The sequence below is a fragment of the Pelodiscus sinensis genome, chromosome 4 (genome assembly GCF_049634645.1).
Source record: "Pelodiscus sinensis isolate JC-2024 chromosome 4, ASM4963464v1, whole genome shotgun sequence".
Lineage (NCBI taxonomy): Eukaryota > Metazoa > Chordata > Testudines > Trionychidae > Pelodiscus > Pelodiscus sinensis.
The window spans coordinates 125,229,095-125,245,605 of record NC_134714.1 but is presented as its reverse complement, the minus strand read 5'-3'; the positions used below and the strand labels follow the sequence as shown (position 1 = coordinate 125,245,605).

General features: G+C 62.5%; 1 protein-coding gene across 2 annotated transcripts; it reads right to left on the bottom strand.

The window, feature by feature from the left end:
- Positions 1-70: 70 nt before the first annotated feature.
- Positions 71-15,996, bottom strand: TMEM132A (transmembrane protein 132A). Of its 2 annotated transcripts, none has more exons than XM_075928399.1 (11): positions 15,754-15,996; positions 9,812-10,026; positions 9,477-9,695; positions 8,782-9,179; positions 8,485-8,634; positions 7,534-7,726; positions 7,302-7,445; positions 6,448-6,653; positions 3,547-3,823; positions 2,881-3,072; positions 71-1,960 (listed from the first exon to the last, which is right to left on the bottom strand). In XM_075928399.1, the coding sequence occupies exons 1-11, from the start codon at positions 15,902-15,904 to the stop codon at positions 761-763; spliced, it is 3,345 nt and encodes a 1,114-aa protein (XP_075784514.1). In that variant the 5' UTR covers positions 15,905-15,996; the 3' UTR covers positions 71-760. The 2 variants fall into 2 exon arrangements, with proteins under 2 accessions (XP_075784514.1, XP_075784513.1); XM_075928398.1 differs by having other exon boundaries at positions 3,547-3,826; positions 15,754-15,994.
- Between the last annotated feature and the right edge of the window lie 515 nt (positions 15,997-16,511).

The window sequence follows — 16,511 nt, the reverse complement described above, 5'->3', positions numbered from 1 at the left end:
GGATGCTCCGAACACAAAGGCCAGGAGGAAAGGAACGCCCCCCCCCCCATCCTGCCCAGAGGCTGGAGAATTTGGTTTTTTAAATATTTTATTTTTGTAACAACATAAGAATTAAAAATCTTCCATAAATAAAGGACCCGCCGTGGCCGCCTCCCGACGCTACAGGTATAAAATGTCAGTCGTACAAAATGAAGGCGGGGCTGGGGTGAAGGAGACGGGCTGGCGCCTGAGGGGCAGGGGACGCCCACCCCACGTGGTGGGCAGGGGTGGGGAGACTAAGCAGAGGGTCAGACCACAGGAAGGACACTCGCCATGAAAAACCACCACAATCAACACAACGTCGCAACGAGAACCAAAGCAAAACAGGAAGCCGGCCCCGGCGCGCCCCTCGGCGGCTTGGAAGCCAGCAGGGAAAGCACCCCCCGGAAGCTGGGCAATGCCAGGACGCTGGGTTCAATCGCAGACTCCTTCCAGGGAGATAGTAAGAGACAGGCCTCCGCTGGGGCCCAGGGCGGACCTCCAGGACAGAGAGCGCGTCGGAGTCAGTTCTATGGCAGGGTGCAGGGCTGCAGCCCTAGGGCTCATCCCTAGAGGGGAGAGTCCTGCCCCCGGGGCAGGGTTCTCCTAACACTGACTGGGAGGGAGCAGGTTTGGGCAGTGGATCCCAGGGCAGACCCCTGGGAAGGCAGCCAATGAAAGGGGAGACTGGTCCCTGACTGCTGTGCCCTGTGCGGTGCCAGTCGGGCACAGGGGCCCGAGGTCAGGAGCTGCCCCGGATCCGCTCCATGTAGCTCCTCAGCTCGTCGGGGTCCCGCAGCCCCATGTCCTCGCACACCCAGCGGATGTCGTCCTCGCTGGCTACTAGGATGGACTGGACGGTGGGGGCGGAAGGGGGTGGGGGGGATGCAGGGCCCTCAGAGGCCCGGGGGGAGGCAAAGGTCACAAACTCCACCCGCTTACGCCTGCCCCCTGGCGCGCTCACCTCTTTCCGGGACAAGGTGCTGGAGGGAGCCGGGCTTCCTGGAGCCACAGGGAAGAAAGTGCTGGCAGAAACTCCCCCCTCAGGCCCCATGACCTCCAGGGGCCTGGCTTCTCCTCTGCCCCCCTCCGTGCCCGGGGGAGTCCCGCAGCAACGACAGCTGCCATCCTTGGCGGCGGCAGAGGGGTTGGGGGTGGGATCGGGGCTGTGCTGTGGGTGCTGGCCGCGGCGATCCAACTGGCGGTTCAGCTCCTCCTGGTCGGTGCCCAGCCATACCCAGTTGTGGGGCTGCTGGACGGAAGAGGCCGGGCCGGGCCCGGCGTCGGGGGGCTCCTTGCGCTGGTAGCGCAGCACAAAGACCACGCAGTTGACGAGGAAGATGAAGATGGCCAGGCAGAAGACGCCCAGGAGAACGTACATCCCGATCTCCAAGTCCGTCACCCGCTCCGGGGCCTTCACCATCTCCTCCTCCTCCTCCTCCTCCCCAGGCCTGTCATCCTCAGAGGAGTCACCACCCAGGGGTCCCTCAAACTTGGTCAGGTCGGGTCCCACCCCGGCTGGGGCTCGCCTCTGAGGCCCCACCACAGTCTGCGTAGCGGCTGCCGTCACCGCCTCCCCAGACATGGCCCCCTCGGCTCGCTGGAAGGGAGACTCGGGGTGGGGATCGTGGGGCCGTGGGCCATCGGGGGTCGGGAGCCGCCGGCTGACGCCCACCTCCAGCCAAGCGGTGCCGGTTGCCAGCGGTGCCCGGTGTTTGCCTTTGCGGCAGGAGTCCGCAGTGTGCAGGCCCAGCTGCAGGAGGGGGCCCCGGCCCGGCCCTTTGGCCACAATCAGTGGGCGAGCCAGCTCCTCATCCGGCTGCACCCAGGCCACGCCAGGGTCCACTGAGGAGATGGAGAGCGCAACGTCCTGCCAGCCATAGAGCTCCACTGGGGCCACGGTGTGGTCGGTGAACACCAGCCAGACACTGATTGCTGCTTCCTGGACGGGAAATCAAGGGCCACAGGGTTCAGGCAGGGGTGGGGGCCAACGGAGGGCGTGAGAAGGGAGAAACCAGTAAGCCCTGTGCTGCCACCATTCTACTTTGCGTGGGGGCTGGTTACACCAGGCCCACTCCCCAGCTGCCCCCAGCGGCGTGCGCCTGACTCCCACGCCCACCCCTGCCTGCAGTAAGGAGAGACCCGTGCAAGGTCCAACCCTGAGGGCCCTGCTGGACGCCGGGGTCTCCACCCACCAGGTCATAGACTCAAAATCACAGAACACTAGAACTGGAAGGGACCTCGAGAGGTCATCGAGTCCAGTCCCCTGCCCTCACGGCAGGACCAAGCACCGTCTAGACCATCCCTGACAGGGGTCCATCCAACCTGCTCTGAAATATTTCCAGTGATGGAGATTGCACAACCTCCCTAAGCAACTTATTCCAGTGTTTGGCCATCCTGACAGGTAGGGCGTGTCTAGACTACAGGGTTTTATCGACAAAACTATACCTGCCTCTACACCACAGTAAGTCGACAGAACGCGGCAGTTTTGTCGATGGTGGTTAACCTCATTCTACGAGGAATAACGCCTTTTCTCGACAGAGTTCTGTCGAAAATAGGCGCTATTGCATCCACACTTTGCTTTTTCAAGAGAGCATCTAGACTCTCAAAAAGCGGCTTTGCTTTGTCGACAGAACTGGCTGTAGTCTAGATGCTCTTTTTCGACAGTATCTGTTGACAAAGCCTCTGTCGACAAAAGCCTGTAATCTAGACGTACCCCTAAAGTCCAACCAGGGCCCAGCACCGGCAGGGAGGAAGCTGCAGTTTTAAAGGGCTGGCACATCTCTGCTCACTCGGCCCACATGGCTCCACCCCGTGTCTCCAGCCCTGCACTCTGCCCCCCACCCCCGAGTGCCCCCTCACCTGCTTTGGGGAGTGCAGGGCTGTGAGTGCCCGGCAGGTGGCCGTGAGGATATCGGGGTGTCCTGGCTCCATGCTCAGGGCCAGCGAGAGGCCCGATACCAGCTGGGCCTGCAGCTCCAACACAGCCACCTTCTCGTCGGACACCACCAGGGTCTGCTCGCCCAGAATGGAGTCTGAGACGGGGGAGCGAACCTGCACAGGGGGACGGGGGGGGAGGGGAAGGGGGGAGACCGGCACTAACAGCAACTCTGGGCAGGACAGAAAACCTCTCCCAGGCACCCCCTATTTCCCTTGGTTCCCGCAGGTTCTGCCACTTGCCCCCTGTGCCTCCCCAACTCCAGCCACTCCCTCACTTCTCATCTATTTCCCACACTTCCCCTGTGCCACTCACCCCCTGAGCCTCCCCCAGCCACCCCCCATCTCCCACGGTTCCCCCGGCCAAAACCCGCCCGCCATCCTCTTGCCTCCCCCATAGCTTCCCTGGGGCCCCCACAGCAGCCCTCATGCCCCCCTCTCACCGTGTGCCTCACATCACACCATCCCTCTGCTCAGCTGTCCCCCTACCCTGCTCCCATGCCATCCCCTGCTGCCCCACGCATCCCCCAGCTCCCCCTCCCCAACCCCCATGCCCCTCCCCCGTCTCCCTGGGCACCCCCCGGCCCCTACCTCCACGGACGTCACTCCCGGCTCACGGCCAATCACCACGCTCCCGCCCTCCAGCGTGGCCACGCGGGGGTCCTGCACCCTGGCTTGCCCACCCACCAGGTGGGAGACGTCCAAGAGCCAGTCTGAGCTTGGCATGTAGGTCAGGTGCCGGCCGCCGTCCAGCGGGTGAGCCACAAAGTGGGCCAGGAAGCGGACGCCAGCGCGCTGGTACTGGAGCCGGCAGCCACGAGCTCGCCGCTCCCCCTCCTCCCCGGCCTCCTCAGGCTCCGCCAGGCCGCTGCTAGCAGAGGAGAGAGAGGCAGTCTCAGCGGGGAGTGCACAGGCATGGGGCTGGGCAGGCAGCCAAGAGTTACCCTATCCCAGGGCCATTGCCTCTGGGACCCTGCCCCCTGCCAGCCTCTGCCCTGCCACGGAAAGCCTGCCCTCTGTCCCTCGCCCCCAGCCCCTGGGACCCTGTCCTGCCCTCTGTCCCTCGCCCCCAGCCCCTGGGACCCTGTCCTGCCCTCTGTCCCTCGCCCCCAGCCCCTGGGACCCTGTCCTGCCCTCTGTCCCTCGCCCCCAGCCCCTGGGACCCTGTCCTGCCCTCTGTCCCTCGCCCCCAGCCCCTGGGACCCTGTCCTGCCCTCTGTCCCTCGCCCCCAGCCCCTGGGACCCTGTCCTGCCCTCTGTCCCTCGCCCCCAGCCCCTGGGACCCTGTCCTGCCCTCTGTCCCTCGCCCCCAGCCCCTGGGACCCTGTCCTGCCCTCTGTCCCTCGCCCCCAGCCCCTGGGACCCTGTCCTGCCCTCTGTCCCTCGCCCCCAGCCCCTGGGACCCTGTCCCCTGCCACGGAGAGCCTGCCCTCTCTCCCTCCACCCCCAGGACCCTCCCTCCCAGCCTCTGCCCTGCCTCAGAGAACTTGCTCTCTGTTCATCTGCCCATAGCCTCTAGGTCCCAGCCTGGCCAGCTTCTTCCCTGCCATGAAGAGCCTGCCCCATCTGCCTCGTCTCTGGGACACCCCCCAACCTCTGCCCTGCCATCAGAGACTCTGCCCCCCACCCCATCTCCAGCCTCTGCCCCATCAGAGATTCCCTGCCAGGAAGGGGGAATTTTCTGTATGAAGGCGGGAGGTGCCTCAGTTTCCCCCGAGTTCCCTAGGGAGTGGTAAAGGGCCCTTTGCTCTCAGGGCAGCTGAAGAGAGGTCGAGGTGGGTGTTGCCCCACGTCCGGGCCTTGCTCCCCAGCGGAGTCTCTGAGGGCACAGCTACGCTGTGGTTAGGCGCCCGTGTCTGGTCTGTGCCAATGGACTCGGGTCTGCAGCGAAGATGGTTGGGCAGAGGCTGCGCTTTGCAGGGTCCCCAGAGCCTGGCTCCAGCCCAGACGGAGACATGGAGCTTGAACACTGGGATCCACTACAGCGTGGCTGGGCTCCCCGGAAGAGCTTTGGCCTTCATCCCTCTGTGCTAACCTAAGGCCAGTGTGGTGTTCCGGCTAGGGATGTTAAGTATCGGTTAACTCAATAGTCCAGTAACCCCATGAATTTTTATCGGTTACTTGGGTCGTCTATAGTCCCCAGGGGTGGGGCAGGCAGCCAGCGCGCTCTGGCCCCCACTCCTGAGGAGCCCCCCACCCCGTCACTCTGTGCTGCTGCCTCTGTATCAGAGGCAGCAACGCGGGGTGCCAGGTGGGAGCTAGTCCGTGAGAGGAGCCAGTTTAAAAACCAGCTCCCTGTGCAGACCAGCCTGTCGCCCCGAGCTGATACACAGGCAGCAGCGTGGTGTGGCAGAAGCTCCTATTGAAGGGGGGCTGAGCTCCTGGATCTGGCGCAAGCCAGAACTGAGACCTGGATCCTAATACACTTCAAATGCAGAGCTGCAGCGGGGAGAGGTCCTGGACCCGGTATGAGCCAGCATGGAGCCAGGTTGCTGGCCAACCTGCTAAAAAGTATACTGGCAAGACAGGGAGGGGTGGGGGGGTGGAAACGCATGTCTATAGCATTAACCTATAAGCTTTTGTTTCTCAGTTCATCGACTACGCTATTGCATCCCTCGTTCCGGCGGGCTGAGAAACCCGGCTGCTCTGACAAGCCTGCCTGGGGTCCCTGCCCATGCGTGGGGAGGTGCATTAACCCCCAAGGGTGGACAAGCTTCCAGCAGGATGCGTCCCGAGAGGGCTCGCTGAACGGAGCCCACGGTGCGGAGCAGGGGCGCTGTGGGCCCAGAGCTCCAGTCTGAGGAGACAGCGAGGCTGTGCGCCTGGCAGAACGAGACCCTCGAGGGTCTGGCCCCGTGAAGGGGTTTCCTGCTAGAGCAGGGGTGGGGACTGCGCACAAGTGAGACGCAAACACCACAAACAAAAACCAACCCACCCCCTCACTGACACGGTCCCCCGCTGAGGAGACAGACGCTCCCCACATTCCCCTCACACATCAGAGCCCAGGCTAGCAGACTGTGTGCTTCAGCCCCAGGGGCAGGAGGGCAGAGGAGCTGGAGCACCCATGTGGGCTCCCAATGTTGGGGGGGAGGGGGGATAAACTTCGAGACTTGGGGGCCAGATCCAGGGAAGCTGAGGGCCACATCTGGCCCCCGGGCCTTAGGTTGGTCACCCCTGTCCTAGAGACTGTTCTAAAGCCAGGCCACAGCGCCGATTGTGGGGACTCGTGACACCCCTGCCCCGGCCGCTGCCCCATCAGAGCATCTGGGGCTCTCCCTCTCCCGTTCTAGTCCAGCCAGGTTCTTACACTCTGCCCCTCATGGTGGCATCTGAACGCCCCCGAGCACACCCTACAGTCTGGGCATCATGCACCCAGTCCCGGCACCAGCGGCCTCCTCCGAGCCGTCTCTGCTGGCCAGGCCTCAGCCCCCTTCCCGCCCGCCCACCGGCAGCTCTGATCCCTGCGCTAGGAAGGGAGCCCGCGGGACTGACCTGTCCGGAGCGGTGCCAGGCACCCTCCAGCTGCGCACCTGCTCCAGGGTGGTGTCGGTGAGCTCCACGCGCAGGGGCAGCAGCGGCACCCAGACGGTGAAGAGCAGCGAGGCGTGGAGCCGGCGGAACCAGAAATCGACCCGGGCCCCGCGGGCGCCCCGGTTCTCCTTGCCCCCCACGTAGACGGAGTCGCACCTGTCTGCCACCTGCGGGCCAGGAGGGCGTGGAAATGCGGACACCTGCTCAGACACCCCCATCCCTCTGCCTCCCCCCTGCCAGCCGCTGGGGACACTCCAGGAACCAGGGAGAGGGTGTGGGCAGCAGCTAGCAAAGAGGAAAGAGAGCAGAAGGGGGCCAGCACCTCCTTACCACAAAGTGATGGAGACCACCCAGGGGCTGAGCCCCAAATGGTGTGGGGAGCCAAGGGCACTTGGTTACGGAGCCAGAGCTGGAGGAGAAAGGGGCTGGGGCCAGTGGGGATGTGGGGAGGGGACTGGAGGTGGCTGGTGGAAAGGTTGGGCTGTGGATTGGGCTTGAGGGAAATGTGGGGGGCTGAGAGCCTGAAGGGGAGCAGCAGGGGGCTCAGGTTTCTGTGCTGCCCCACTGGCTGACGACCTGGTCAGTAGTCCCACCAGACTCCCATGTAAACATTGACCTGGTAATCCCTGCTCCTTTGCCAGCCTGAAGGGTAGGGGGAGAGCTGGCGTCTCAGAGGGCGAGGACAGGGCGTGCTGGCCCATGAGGGCACCTGAGGGTGGTGAGAGGGAGCTGGCGTCTCAGAAGGCAAGGATGGGGGGTGATGGTGCAGGAGGGCACCTCCCTGTGGGGCAGTGCGCGGGTCACTTATTCCTCACCTTCAGGACCTGCTTGTTGGCGGACTCACACCCCATCTGCTCAGTGACCTCAAACACAGCTCCCCCTGTCTCCACAGCAACCAGCTTCACCGGCACCGCCTGGGGGATCCCTGTCAGGGGGGCGGTGTTCACAATCTCCTGCTCCTGGGGAGACCAAGAGGGGATACAGAATGAGACCTTGCCTCCGGGGGGAGGGGCTGCCCGGCGTGGGGACAGAACCACAAGGCCTTACCTTCACCAGCGGCACCAGCGCCCGGACGTCACGCTCCGCCACCTGGATCTCCCACACCATCTTGTCCTTCTCCGCCTCGGGGTCCTGGCCGGGGTACTCCACCTGCCAGGTGACGGGGCGCGTGGAGGCCAGGCCGCTTGTGCCGTTCTCCACTGCCAAGTCCAGGTAGAGGAACTCAGGGAAATCTGCTGCCCTAGACGGAGGCAGGAGGGAAGTGAGGAGGAGGAGGAGCAGACGACAGATACGGTGTCCCCATGGGGCTGTGGCATCTCACGCCTGCTCCATCCCAAGCCAGACAAATTCCACCCAGACACAAATGGAAGGCGACCAGAGAGAGCGACTGTCCAGTTCAGCTGCCCATGATACCCTCCTCTGATCTGATTGGTCAGGATCTGGGGGAGTAGGAACAGCTATCCTGTCCCTAGCCAATGGCATCAGACTTGTAGTCTGATTGGCTGGATGCCGGGAGAATAAAAACATAATTGCGTGGCCTCCTGCTTCCATTCAACTGGCTGACACCCCGGAGTATATTCCTGTCAGTCCCCCCGCACGAGTCGCATGGTTCCTTATGTCCTGCCCACCTGGCCAATGCCCGGGAGCAGGGCCGGCCCTAACCAATTGGTGGCCCCGAGCGACCGCCTGGCTTGCCCGTATGGTTGCCAGATGGTTTAAGAGACAAAAAAATTTGTCAAGCAAAAAAAAAAAAAACCCAACCCCAACCAACCAGGGAAAATTTGTCAAGCGCAAAAAATAAATAAATAACAAGGCTGGAGTGGATTCGGGAGGTTGGGCTGAAATACAGTTGCGGCCTGACCCCTAAGACAGGCTCTGTTGCCGGCCCCTTGAAAATGGCGACTCCAGGCAGCCGCCTGGCTTGCCTGCCCCTAAGACCGGCTCTGCCCGGGAGAGGATATGTCAGTCGATCTCCTCCACGAGTTGGGTGATTCTTACCTCCAGTCCAACTGGCCAGCGTCCAGCCGGCGACAGGTGACCAGAGCAGTGTGGTGCTTGGAGCCCTTGAACTTGTCCAGCTTGGCCGTCCAGGCCTCGGGGACGGCAGGGCGGGCAGCTAGGACCTGCAGCCCCTTCTTCACCTTGATCCTGAAAGCAGCACAGTGCTGAGTCCCAGCAGGGACTCCTGAGGAGACGTGCCCCACAGCAGAGACCCTTTGAACCCCATGGGGAACCATGTGAGGCCAGCCAGGGCGTGTGTCGCAGGCTGGGTCCGTACATCCCACAGGGTCTCACCTGAGGGTCAGCAGGTTGGCAGTGAAGTTCTGCTGGAGGATCAAGGTGGCCGTGAAGAGTTGCCCCGGCCGCAGCGCCATGTCGGGGACCCGGATGTGCACGTTGTCGTCCAGCCGCACCTCCTGGCGCCGCGGCGGGTCCGTGGCTCGCAGCTCCACCGCAGCCACATAGTGCAGCCTCTCTTTGGTGCCCTCGCTGCCCGGCCGGGGCCTCTCCCGTGGCCCTGCGTGGCCGCACTCCACGGACATGTCTCCTGGCCCCAGGCTGTAGTACAACTCGGCTCGCTCGGGGGGCCCGGCCGGCTCCGCAGCTCTGCGCCGGCTGTGAGAGGAGGGGGGGGTGGCGGAGAACCAGCGTGGGGGGAACGCCAGCTCCACCACGCACACCCCCAGGGGCGCCTGAGTGGGAAGAGCAAGGAGCGGGCTCAGAGACCAGGGGTCTAGTCCCAAAGTCTCCATCACACCCCCAGGGGTGACACCAACCTCTGCTCCAGCCTAACCTACACCGTGCTTCCGTTCTCAGCACACAGCACCCCACTTTTCCCCAGTCCTAGATCACCTGGACCCCCAAGACCACCCCCTGAAGATGAGCTAGCCTTGTCCCAGGCAGCCCCCGACCCCTTCAGGACACGCAGCCTTCATCTTCTCCATGATGAGACTGGAGGAGGCTCCGAGGGGGTGGGGTCCGGTACTGACCTGGAGGCGGCAGGCTCCGTGGGCAGCCTGCGTGCGGTGGAACGCGTGCAGGGAGACGCAGGGCAGGTCGTGCCGTCGCGGCAGCCAGTCCTGCCCCTTGAGGTGGAAGAGGACCCTGGCAGAGGGCTCGGCGGGCGACACGGCGCCCTCGAGGGACACGGCGCGCACCTCCCAGGCCGAGGCGCCGTCCCTGAGGTGCGGATCGGCTGCCGGCACTGCCTGGCAGGGGGAAGAGAGACGCAGGCTGAGCCCGGGCGAGGCAGGTCCTGCAGGACAGGGAGGAGCCCCACTGAGCCCAGAGGGGAGCGCCTCCCCCGGGGGGTGGGCGGGGTTACCTGCTTGGCAGTGAAGGGCAGGTAGGTGGCTTGGACGACAGGCTTTGCCGTGGGCGGGCGACCGAGGAGGAGGTAGGTCTCAGAGTGGGAGCCCAGGGAAGTGTTTCCCGGCAGGTACTGATCCACCCGCTGCAGCCGGAAATGGTCCGGGACGTCCAACACCTTGAGTTCGGCTGGCAGGTACACCAGGTCGGAGGGGTCCGATTCGCCGTTCACTGCGGGGAGAGGAAAAACTTGGGCTGCTGCCAGCAAGCCTGTACCCCCCACCCCTCCAGGGCACACGTCCTCCCCACGCCCAGCCCCTTCCGAGGGGAGGAGACACAAGGACTGGGTGTCACTAGGATCTGGAGCGTCACAGTCCCCAAGCTATTCAAGGGGGTGGATGAAGCCTGCCCCCTGCTGGAGAAAAGGGGGCTACATGATTTGTATTACAGCAGCACCTAGAGCTCCTGCTGAGATCAGGGCCCGGTTGTGTTGGGCACTGCCCAAACACCCAACTAGAGACAAACCCTGTCCCAGCTGAGATCAGGGCCCCGTTGTGCCGGGCGCTGCCCAGACACACAGTGAGAAGGGCCCTGCTCCAAAGAGCTCACAACATTATTATTGCTCCCATTTTACAGGTGGGAAACTGAGGCACCAAACGATGTTGAGTGGCTGCCCCAGGGAGTTTCTATAGCAGCACTGGCCTTTGGACACAAACCAGCCCTGGGCGTTAATCCAACCTCTCTTACAACCCAGGCTCTGGATGCAATTCCCTGCCCTGCAGCTAAGACTGGCTGATGGCGTTGGTCCCTTCGGGGGGTGCAATCCTGACCTCACGACAGTTAGTGGGAAAGCTGACAGGAGCTGTAATGGGGCCAGGCTTTCACCCTCTGAATCTAAGAAAATCTTTGTCGAGATGCGTAAGGCCAGACCGTCTACGGCTCAGCGGCCAAATCAAAAGTGCTCAGCAGAGAGCCGGAGCCCTTGAAAACAGATAAACATTTCCCTTCTCCTAGGCTCTGTCTGCCCTGTCTCTTATCCTCCTAGTTCTGCTGGGCAGGGACTGTCCCTTCTGTGGGCATATGCCATAGGGATATAATAGGATATCCGTCCACACAGTTAACCGATTAGCCTGTGCTTAGCAGTTACCGTGAATGGTAACATGCAGGCTCCTGCCCCGCTCCCGGGGACCTGGCTGCCACCCTGCGCTGCTGGCTCGGATACAGCCGGCTCTCTGGGAGCGGGGCAGGAGCTGGCTTAAAAGCTGGCTTCTGGCACATACCGGCTCCTGGGGAGCCAGCAGCCGACTCCCTGGGAAGCTGGCTGCAGCCCCCTGCTGCGGATGCGTGTAATTTTCAGCAGATACACGGTTACCCAATTACCCACTTTTTAACATCCCTAACATGTAGCACCTTGCGCAAAGGAGTCCCACTATCTCACTTGCAGGGTGTAAGTGCAATTGTAACACAAGCAGCCTTGTGCTTGCTCCGTTCTTTGAGATGTACAGAGCCAGTTAAAATTCAGATGTTTCTCCAGGGCTTCCACAGACACTGGGAGTTTCAGTGGGGCTCTGACATGATAAGAGGCAGGAGGACCAAAGCTGGGTGCCTAAGAGAGGAAGGGGCCTTGCTATCGCTCTTTGGGGCACAGGCTGTGTTTTTGTTCTGGGTCGGTACGGTGCCAAGCACATCAATTGAACACACAACACAGCATGCCAGTAGAGCCACTTACTTTTTCCCCGTATGTAAAAAAAATACGGTTGATTCCCACCCACCTCCTGCAAAAAAACAAAGCTTCAAAGTCCCTACAAAAATAATGAAAATAATCGAGTTTTTCCATCAGCCAGGTTTCCAATAACAAAAAAGCTGATATATAATTTTCAATAAAAAATACAATCACCCCTCCCATCTAAAAACAAAATGCCAAAACACTACACCGTTTGCAAAAAGAGTTATTTTATTCTTCACCCAGCTCTAGAGTAGATGCCTTTTGTCAAAAAAGATGCCTGCTCCCGTCTGCAGAGACACAGCTGCGGCGCTGAGCCCCGTGTGAGGACAGGAGGGACGGTGGGGAGAAGGCCGAGAGGCTGGGTTACCACTGCCTAAGGGAGGAGGCTTGAAGCGTAACGGCTATAACCGCGACCTCCTGAAGAAGGGGTGTGGGGGTGCAGGGCAGCCATCCAGCAGACAGGCCTGCACATGCAGGGGACCCCATGATGCTACCCCACATGCCCTGCAAAGGACAAGTGCCATCTCAGCAGAGGATTCTGGGAATGTGCGGCCCCTGCTTAATGGCTCCCTTTGGCCCTTCCTGAAGACACCTCAGCGAGGCTGCCAGGCAGGGGGCCCAGTCACCCGTGGACCCCAGCTCCTTAGCATGAGGTGGCCTGGTCCAGGAGAGGGAGCCCTCAGTCCCATGCCATTCCAGCAGCGGGTGCTGTGTGTAAAGCCAACCCAGTCCTATTAATGAGCGGGAAACTGGCTGCCCAGCACTGATCTGTCTGAAGTGTACGGGGGAGAGGGGGAACTCAGAGTCCAGCCCTTTGGCCCCAGCAGTGGGGCAGGCAGACCCACCAGCAGAAAGGGCTGTGGGTCAAGGCCCTAGGTCTGTCTCTCAAGCCCTGCAGCTTTGTACATTAACCCACCGGGCAAGCTTCCCATCTGTGCCCAATCCACAGCCCTGGGCTTAGCTCCTGCTTTTACCTCCGACGGTCCCCGATTCAATCGCGAGGGTCAGTTCAGAGCTGGGGCGAGCTGCAAGCCAACAAAGCAGCTGCATAGGGCCCCAAGCAGCTCCCCGGTTCCCTTTTATTTTAGGGGGCTGTATGGGGCCCCCTAAAATATTCCTGCTTAAGCCCCCAATGGGCCAACGTGGTACCGGTCACAGATCACGGGGGCAAGGGGTCAGACGTATGTGGTAAGACACTCCATGACGGTTCTTCCAGACAAGCCAGCTCCAGCCACACACAGGCCTGGAGCTCACCAACCCTTCCTCCCCAGCTGGGACGACACGTCGGGGGTCCCCAACCCTGCACCCCCATCCGCAGCCAGATGTGACACTCAGCCAGCCAGTAGAGTAGGTTTATTGGTTCACAGAGATGCAGCGTAGCTTAGGGTCGATGTTAGCACAGAGCCAGGGCAGATGGCTCTATTCCTCTCGGGGGAGGAGGGCCTTCACTCCCTTCCTTGGTCTAAAACTTCCTCCCTCCTCCTAGCCCAGCAGAGACTGACTCACCCCAACAGTCCCTGCTCACTTGCCCTCCTTCCAGGCCCAAGGTGCTATAAGCGGTCACCTGGGCCTCAGGATGTGAGAGACTGCACATACTTCCCCAGTGAGTCACACCCAGCCTCCCCCTCCTCATGCAGCTACAGGGCCTGGGGAAACTGAGGCATGCGTGCGCGTGCACACACACACACAGCGTCACTACAGAGCAGCATAGTAGAGTAGGATCACATATAACCCCCTAAGACAAACGGTGAATGCAACACCAGAACAAACACAGGATTACAAAAATAGACAGCGCCCCCACTAGGTTACACCAGCACAGCCAGCACCAAGATTTCTGCTTCCCCCCTCAATCAGTCAGCCTACTGAATGCTGCTTTCCCCTCTGCTGTGATTCCTTATCACGCCTGCCCCAGCCCCTGTCCCCCCGGGAGGGAGCAGGTGGCTGAGAGATATTGTGATACTTCCCCTCTGCCCTCCGGTTCAGCACATCCCAAGATCCAGTGGGTGGAAGTGGGGGAGGAGAAACAGGTGGGTTCATCACAAGCCTGGTATCTGCCTCCCACAGGCAGTGACCTCTGCCATCTCCCCTCCCCTGGCTTGATTGGCCTGCTAATTACATTGCACTCTCCTCAAGCTGACAGCTCCAGCCTAGCTCCCTGCCTCCCATATCGCCCTTTTTCTTGGTGGGCCTGGCTCCATGCCTCCCTTCCCAGTCCCCCCTCCAAACCCACCCCTTCCTACTCAGCCCAGGGCTCCTTCTCTCTCATACGGCCCAATCTCTTCCCAGTTTGGGCCCACAGAGGTCAGGAGTCACCATGAAATGCTGCAATCCCACCGCAGGCACCAGCCCCATGGGACAGAACAAACCCCTCAGAGATGGCTTGCTCTGAGCACCAGCTCATGTAGTACCTGGGGACCCCAGAAGCTCCCCATCACATGTGGGACCCAAAGGACCAGGAATGGACCCTGAAGAATCAGGAGCAATGCAACAGAGAATCATTTGGCTCTGGGGACCCCCTGCTCCGCCAGATCTAACACACTGTCCCAGCATGGGGGCCACCAAGCCCTGCACAGTTTGACTCCCACTGCACATTGAGTGCTGGAGGGTGAGCATGTCAGAGCTGCAAAGATTCGGGGGGAGGTGGCAGAAAGGACTGGGGAGGGTGAGTAGCGGTGAGACTAGTCAGTGTACCCCAGGGAGCGTTTTAACAGAGAGATGCATTAGCTGGGGGAGCAGCCTTGCAAGGGATGGGGGGGGGGGTCAGCTCCATGGCTTCAGACCTTCACAATCTCTGCCTGGCCAGGGCCTGCTCTGCCCTGTCCTGCCCTCAGGCCTAACTACATCAGAGAAGATTCACTGGCTTCCTCCTGGGGGGAGTCTTGGTGTCATTGCTCCAGCCTGGGTTGTCCTGAGCAGGGGACCCAGGGAGGGGTGGGGTCTCCCTGGCTTGGCACGACTCAGAGGAGCTGGGGAGAGCTCAGGAAGAGCTTGGTACGATTCAGAGGAGCTGGGGGGAGCGCTGGGACCCTGGCTGGCTCCTGAGGAGGGCCTGAGGTTCCACCAGCACCAGACTCTAAGGGGGACGTGGGGCGGGGAAGCCTGCGGGGTTACCTGCTGTGACCTACTGGGAAAGACAAGGGGCCTTGCTGCCTCTGAGCGGTACAAGGCGGGACCACTGGGCAGGATGGATTTTAGGAGAGGGCACAAGTTCCGTGAGGCTCAAAGTCACGTCGCTGGGGCAGGAGTCACACTGGAAGAAGGAACATGGGTCCTGTAAGGACCGATGGGGCTCGGAGTTAGGTCAATGGGGCCAGGGTCCTCCCTGGATCAAAGAGAGCATTTGGGCCCAGTGGGATCACAGCCAGGTGACTGGGATAGGGCCCCCCCGGAATACACAGGGCGCACTGGTTCTGTGGGGGGTTGCAGCCAGGTGACAGGGACAGGGCCCCCCCAGAATACACGGGGCGCACTGGTTCTGTGGGAGGGTCGCAGCCAGGTGACAGGGGCTCCCTGCCAGGTGACAGGGGCTCCCCGGAATACACGGGGCGCACTGGTTCTGTGGGGGGGTCGCAGCCAGGTGACAGGGGCTCCCCGCCAGGTGACAGGGGTTCCCCGGAATACACGGGGCGCACTGGTTCTGGGGGGTCACAGCCAGGTGACGGGTTCCCCGGAATACACGGGGCGCACTGGTTCTGGGGGGGGTCGCAGCCAGGTGACGGGTTCCCCGGAATACACGGGGCGCACTGGTTCGGGGGGGGGTCACAGCCAGGTGACGGGTTCCCCGGAATACACGGGGCGCACTGGTTCGGGGGGGGGTCGCAGCCAGGTGACGGGTTCCCCGGAATACACGGGGCGCACTGGTTCTGGGGGGTCACAGCCAGGTGACGGGTTCCCCGGAATACACGGGGCGCACTGGTTCTGGGGGGGGTCGCAGCCAGGTGACGGGTTCCCCGGAATACACGGGGCGCACTGGTTCGGGGGGGGTCGCAGCCAGGTGACGGGTTCCCCGGAATACACGGGGCGCACTGGTTCTGTGGGGTCACCCCCCCGCTGGGTCCCACGGGGGACAGGGCGTGCACGGGTTTTGGGGGGCTCGGAGCCGGTTTGCCGGGTTCCCTTTGACCCGCCGGGCCGGGGCGCACTAGGACAGCTGTCCCGGCTGCAGCCCATTGCGGGGGGGTGTCTCCGCGGCGCTGCGGGGTACCCGAGGGAGGGACGCGCCCCGCACTCACCTCTCGCCGTCTCCAGCGCCAGCAGCGCGGCCAGCAGCACCAGGCAGCCGCGGCCGGAGGCCAGGGGGGCAGCGAGCAGCGGGGGGCCCATCCCAGCCCGCCCCGGGGCCATGGGGCTGGCGCGGGGCTCAGATCCCCCGGCCCGCACCATGCCCGGCCCCCGAGCGCCACGCCGCGCCCCGACCGCGCCTCCGTCTGCGGCAGCCGGCAGCTCGGGGCTGCAGCTCCCAGACAATAGAGGGACGGCTTGGGAGGGAGCACATGGGCTGCCCGCCTGCCGCCCCGGCCGGGTCCTAAACCCCTCGGCTTCCCAGCCGGCATTCTGGCGCCCGGGTACAGCGCCTAGCACCGCAGGGAAACAGGCAGTGCCAATCCCAGAGGAACAGCAACAGCCGGGGCCTGGGATGGAGCCGAGGACAGAGCAAGGGAGAGGACAGGAGCCCAGAGGGAAAGCAAGCGGCAGAGAAGAACAAGTTAGGGCAAGACAGAGGGCGAGGGAGAGATGGAAGGAGGGAGAGAGAGGACGGGAGAAAATGAAGGAGAGAAGGAGCGAGTGAGGGGAGAAGCAACAGGAAGGGGGTAGCACAAGGGACGAGCAAGAAGCCATTGAAGGAGGAGACCAACGGGAGGGCAGCCAGGGCTGTTAGCAGCGGAGCAAGGGGCCGAAGGAGCCAAGGATGGGCAGAGAGAGGCAGGAGGGGCCGGGCACGTGAGCTAGAGGCGGGGTTGGGGCTCCCCTGTGCTTCAGAGACTGGAAG